Source organism: Galeopterus variegatus, unplaced genomic scaffold (genome assembly GCF_000696425.1).
Source record: "Galeopterus variegatus unplaced genomic scaffold, G_variegatus-3.0.2 Scaffold725, whole genome shotgun sequence".
Classification (NCBI taxonomy): Eukaryota; Metazoa; Chordata; class Mammalia; order Dermoptera; family Cynocephalidae; genus Galeopterus; species Galeopterus variegatus.
Window position 1 is genome coordinate 377470 of NW_007726836.1, and position 5863 is coordinate 383332.

The 5863-nt window shown below is 46.9% G+C and overlaps 1 protein-coding gene across 1 annotated transcript in view; it reads right to left on the reverse strand.

Annotated features, from left to right (window-relative positions):
- Positions 1–5863, reverse strand: part of SLC1A2 (solute carrier family 1 (glial high affinity glutamate transporter), member 2) — a 153653-nt gene that overhangs the window by 14547 nt on the left and 133243 nt on the right. Inside the window, exon 11 of the mRNA XM_008571827.1 lies at positions 5757–5859. Coding sequence (XP_008570049.1) covers positions 5757–5859 — 103 coding nt within the window. The remainder of the gene's footprint in view (positions 1–5756; positions 5860–5863) is intronic.

Here is a 5863-nt window from a genome sequence, read left to right on the forward strand (position 1 = left end):
AAAAAAAAAAAAAAAGAAAAGGAGATGTCTAATATTAATTTTTTATTTTCTGTGCTACCTGAAATTATTAACTGATTACTTCAGAGGCACAACACGAGACTCAGTGTAGGTGTAGGGAGACTTTTTCTTTTTCATTGTATTATGCTCCTGCGTTCTGCTGCCTTCCCTTTCCAGGAGCACCCATTTCTTTTTTGATATATTAAAACCGGATTTTGCTGTGCAGAGCTATACAGCCCCACCCATGCCCTTGATCTGCAATGACACTGCCTTGAGTCAGGGACACGTTGGAGGGGGAGGGAAGGACTTACTAGAAAAGGGGTCATATTCCCCAGTGAGTTTGACACAGCCTAGAGATAAGGTAGGATTTAGAAAAGTGGAGAATTCAGTGGAAATGACAAATCAAAGCAAAAGACCAAGATAAACATAAGCCCCTGAAATCTTCAGAGATATGGTGGAGGTAGGAGTTGATATTCTTTTCCACCCGATATGGCATGGGGGTTGTCAGGTGTGCATGCGTGCGTGTGTGTGTGGGTATGCATGCATTTGTCTTAAGGGAAAAAGAACCCAGATTGGCAGGCCAGAAACACCCACGGAACATCCGGGTAGTCTAGGTTTGAATCCCAGTTCAGTCATGTAATACCTGCTAAACTAGGATGTTACTTCTCTCTAAACCTTAGTTTCCTCAACCGTAAGATGGGGATAATACTATTAGCTGCCTCATAATTTGCTGTGACTTTCACACAAAATTCATGTAAAGTGGTTAGAACAATGTCTAACACTTAAGTGGCACTCGCCAAGTATGAGCTATTAGCATCCTGCATCCTTTCAATCTATTTTTGTTGAATGGATGCAGAAACTATCAACAGTTACTCAAAAAGAGCAGAGATGCTCATATACTCACAACCAGGTATTCCTGCTCCCTTCCCTGTCTCCACACTGTTGCTTCTGGACGTGAGGTCCTGAGACTGCATGATCAGCCACCTGAAAACTTGTTAGAAATGCCAGTTCTTGGGCCCCATACAGAACTCCCAAATCTCCAGGAGATTTTGGTGCGTGCCCAAGTTTAAGAACCACTGCTCTATTCCCTCCAGAGAGGGATGAAAATGGAGGAGCTTCAGAGTCCCTCGGGCAGGATGGAAGCTCTTGAAGGTCCTCCTTGTAAGTGCCATCTCAACTAGATCCCCCAATTAGCACATGTGAGCCCAGAGAAGATCTCGCTAGTGGAGTCGTATACGAGAAGTGGGACACAGGTTCATGCAGGTTTCACTGTGTTTTGGCTTTCACTTTCCTACCTATGGCCAGACTCCATTATTTATTACCTCTCCCTGGTACTGGTGCTCAGTTTTCACTCCATCCTGCCTCCTTCAGAGAGAGAGGGGTGTCAGCGAAGTCTCGTAAATATCTGCTAAGGGTTCCTGACACAAAGGGTTTCTGGTTTTAACTAGTCCTGCCCATCCAGTGCTCGAGGACTCCAGAAGCTAGGTTTTCACCACGACATTTACAGAGCAGCTAAGCCTGCCTGCTGAAAAGCATCCAGGGCTTAGCAGGCAGTAATGAGACTGGCTGGTCTCCAGCAGCTGGCAAACACCGTGACACATTAAATGTCACTGAAGGCTTTGTTTGATTTTAAATTGAAAAATTGCTTGAGTTATGAAAGCTTACAAACCTTGCCTAGAGAGGAAAAAAAATTCCTCCCTTTTCTTTTTCTCTGCTTTTCTTCCATAGACTACTTTTCAAGGGAATGGCCAGCCTCTCCTGCACCCCTACCTCAAGTCAGCCCCCCAACCCGTCCACCTACACACTAATGAGCACCCAGCCACCATGGAGCTCACGACCAAGAGCTTGTTTCCAGAACTCCTCTTGCTAGCGAGAAAGAATGCAGCACCACTACTAATTCGAAGCAGATCTGACCTAGCTACAGACCCCTATGCACATTTTCCCAGGGTCCTCTACCCTTCCTTTTTCTTTTCTTTTTAAAAGGAATGCTCATGCTTATTTGTACACAAACATCCATCACCATCAGAATCCTCCTCCAGGTCATAAAACCAGAAGGGCACTCAAAGGCATTGGATCTAAACTCCTGCTGCATTCAAGCTGATAAGTTATTGTTCCCACCATACACATGATATAGCTGAGGCCCAGAGTGAGGAACTTGCCCTAAGTCCTATAGATAGTAAGTGCAGAACTTGAACCCAGGGCCCCATCTCCTGGCCTTTCTTTCCCTTGACCACACAGCTCACCTCCATCTGAGATGAGAGCCCCAGAACTAGAGAAGAGCTCTTTGTTTGCTCCCTTCCTTCCAGCTCCAGCCTAGGATGGAGTTTTCTCTTATGCGATTTCATCAATATAGTTAATCTGAATCTATCATCATTGTTTTTGTTCAGCCAACTCCCTCCCGCTGGCACATTTCAGTCTTACAGTTAGGATGCCCTGCTTTTTCGTGCAAGTGTGAGCATGTGAGCTCCTGCATGAGGTGATCCGGGAAGACCCGGCCTTCCTATGCCGTTTGCTAACATGTAGGTCAGAAGTACGCAGGGTCTTGAATGTTTCATAAAGTGACTCTTGTCCAACAGGCTTGAAGGCAAATGACTACCAGGAAGATCAGGGCCCACAATGGCAGATCTACTCGGGCTGGGGGACTTGCATTCTAAGGGTGGTTGAGGTCTTGATCACAACCCCTTTGTCCCCATTTAGGCTACTTGTTTTGTTTTAATCCTGGGAGGGGAGAAAAAAACAAAACAAAACATGTCAAACAAAAAATTCTCTGGTTAGTGCAAGTTTGTAGAGCCAGGGGTGTCTTAGTCCATTTGTGCTGCTATAACAAAATACCTGAGACTGGGTCATTTATAAAGCACAGAAATTTGTTTTCTCACAGTTCTGGAGTCGGGGAGGTCCAAGACCAAGGCACCGGTACCTGGGGAGGGCCTTCCTGCAGTGTCATCACATGGCAGAAGGCGAAGGACAAAGAGAGAGCAAGAGGGGGATGAACTTGCCCTCTTGTAACAGCACCAGTCCTACCCCTGAGGGTGGAGCTCTCATGGCCAATCACCTCTTAAAAGTCCCACCTCTATTCACTGTTGCAATGACACTTAAATTTCAACATGAGTTTGGAGCAGGACAAACATTCAAAGCATAGTGCTTGGGTGATCCCGGCAGGTCTTTTTCAAACTTTTTGACTCTGGACCTCTCTGGTCCTCTCCTTTACTGTTAGAACTGCTTGGTACAAATTAGGAGGCTGTGTGGGGCAGGGTGAAGGGCCCTGACCTGGGCACACAAGCTCTTCTGTGCCTCAACAAGAGACTTGACTGCTCTGATTCCCAGTTTCCTCATCTATGAAATACACCATAGGGTTCTTTAAGGATTCAATGAAAACAGGGTAGACCTTGCAGTACCCACTCAAGGGCATTTGCATTATAATGGGGGGCAGCCTCTACAATAATTTTTAAAAAGATGACTCTCTGTGGTGGATTCTGGGCCTCAGAAACAAGCCCAAGAAGAAACAAGACATGTCGTCACAGCAGGCAAGTGACGCTCAATGACAACCTAAGGTGAGAAGGTGTGAGAGGCTGAGAGGCAAGGGATATGTAAGCCACCAGTCACAGGGGAAGCCCACGGAATCTGACTGGTGTCCTTTGTCCTTCTTCTTGTGTGGAAAGGCCCTGCTTATCACATAGCAACTGTGGAGTCGAGGTTAGCACACATTTCCTGAGCTCCTACTATGTGCTCCATCCCCAAACCACTGCCAATGTCCTCACCTCCCCTTTGTCCTCCTCCCCGTCCACACCCCACTCCACTCCTCATCTCCTTCGTCCCGTTCTCTGCCAGTCCTTCCCACTCATGCACCCCCATCATGAGAAAGTCTGCCCCTTGGGGCCAACACAGGCACAGAGAACAACCAAGCTAGCAGGGAAGGACCCCACCCGCCACCACCAGAGAGAGAGGCAGAGACAGACATGACATTGTTCTGTTTGCTCTTCACCTTCTCACAAGAGGCATTTCCAGAGCATTCCTCCAGTGGTTAAAAAGCCAGTCACGGAGATCCATGACCTTCTTTGAAGTCCCCCCGAGTTGAACAGATTATGTCCCAGGAGCCACTTCCTATTTCCAACCTGACCCCCCCCCCAGCTGCAGCAGTAGCAGCACATTTTATGGGGAGACCAGGTTCCTTCTAGCCTCCCCAGATGTTCTTCTTTCTTTCAACCATGTGCATTTTTCTCTCTTTGGGAGGGCAAAGGTAAGGAGGAGGGAAAAACTAAGTCCTAACATCTGGCTTCTGGCTCTTAAAATCTATATCAATAAATGTCAGAAAAATCGCCACTGACATCTGAGGCAGTTTGAAAAATAAGTGTGGGCACTTTGGCCTTGGACCTCTATGCCAGCACTTATCACTCTGCATCTCTGAAACTGAAGCCCATGGCACTGCCTCCCAAGGCCCTATCATTTAACTCCAACACTGGACAGGAGGCATCTAAGCACATCTCACAGCACATCAGAGCCCAGATGGGCCCTTAGAGAGAATCCATTCCAACCGCCACATTGGGGACAATCTGGCTAGATTTGCTCACCTTTGTGAGTGGGCAGTGAGTCTTCTACACTGGGAAAATGTCCTTCACTGGGGAAGCTGGGCTGGGCTGCACATACATGGTCAAGTTTAAGCTTTTGTGTATGGCCTTTGAGCCTGTCCATCTGACCTCAACTCTCACCACTCCAACAATACTAGACTACTCATAGGTCTGTGCACTGTTTGTAGCCTCAGTGCCTTTGTGCAGACTGGCCTTGACTGGAATGTCGTCCTGCTCCCCCTCCACCTACATGTACCTGGGTAACATCTACCCATCAGTTATGCTCAGCTGACAGCTCAGTTATCACTGCCTTTAGAAGCTTGAAAATGGACATGAAAGAATGCAGCAGGCTCCAGACCAGACAGACCTAGGGTCAAATTCTGTCCAAGACACTTCACCTCTCTAAACCTGTTTTCTCATTTATAAAATGGGAGTAATAACCAAACTTTCAGGATAGTTCTAAGAAGATGTAAAGTGGTCAGGATAGTAGCTAGCACATGGTGAGCTCTCAAATTTGGTAATCATTCCTATTGTTTCCTGACATTCTCCACTCTGCCCTTCCATCCTGGACTGGGATGGGTGTATCTCTCTATCATTATGCATATGTGTATGTTATTTTTAAATTTACGTGTAATAAAATGTACCCATGTTGAGTGCATGGCTTGATGAGTTCTGACAAATGTGGATACCTGTGCATACCTGTGTATATGGAACATTTCTATCACTTCTAAAGCTTTCCTTTGCTCCTTTCCAGTTAATTTCCATGCTCTACCCCAATCCCCAGGCAACCACTCGTCTCTTTCTATTGCTATTAATGATCTTATCTTTCCTAGAGCTTTATACAAGTGGAATTATAGAGTACACACTCCTCTGTGTCTGGTTTCATTCACTCAACATGATGTTTTGAGTTTTTTGCATCCATCAATAGTTGGTTCCTTATCACTATGCTTTTAACTTTGTATTAGAATCTATCTGATTCCTCTGCTAGATTGTGAGGCCCTCAGAGATTCCATCTTTTTCTTCTTTGGCTCCCAAGGAGGCACTGAGTAAATGTTAGAGGGAAGGAGGGGGGGAGTTGCCAGGGGGATTGGCTGAGATCTTGGCTGCTACCTGGCCACCTGTCCTCCCCTGGGAAGCTGTGCTCACAATCCCCAGCATTTCACCCCCATCCTCCATGCCCCCACAGGCACTTACAGCAGCCAGTCCACAGCCACCAGCAGGCTGATGTCCTCTGTTGGCAGGCCCACGGCCGTCAGAATGAGGAGCATGGTGACCAGCCCAGCACTGGGGATACTGGCTGC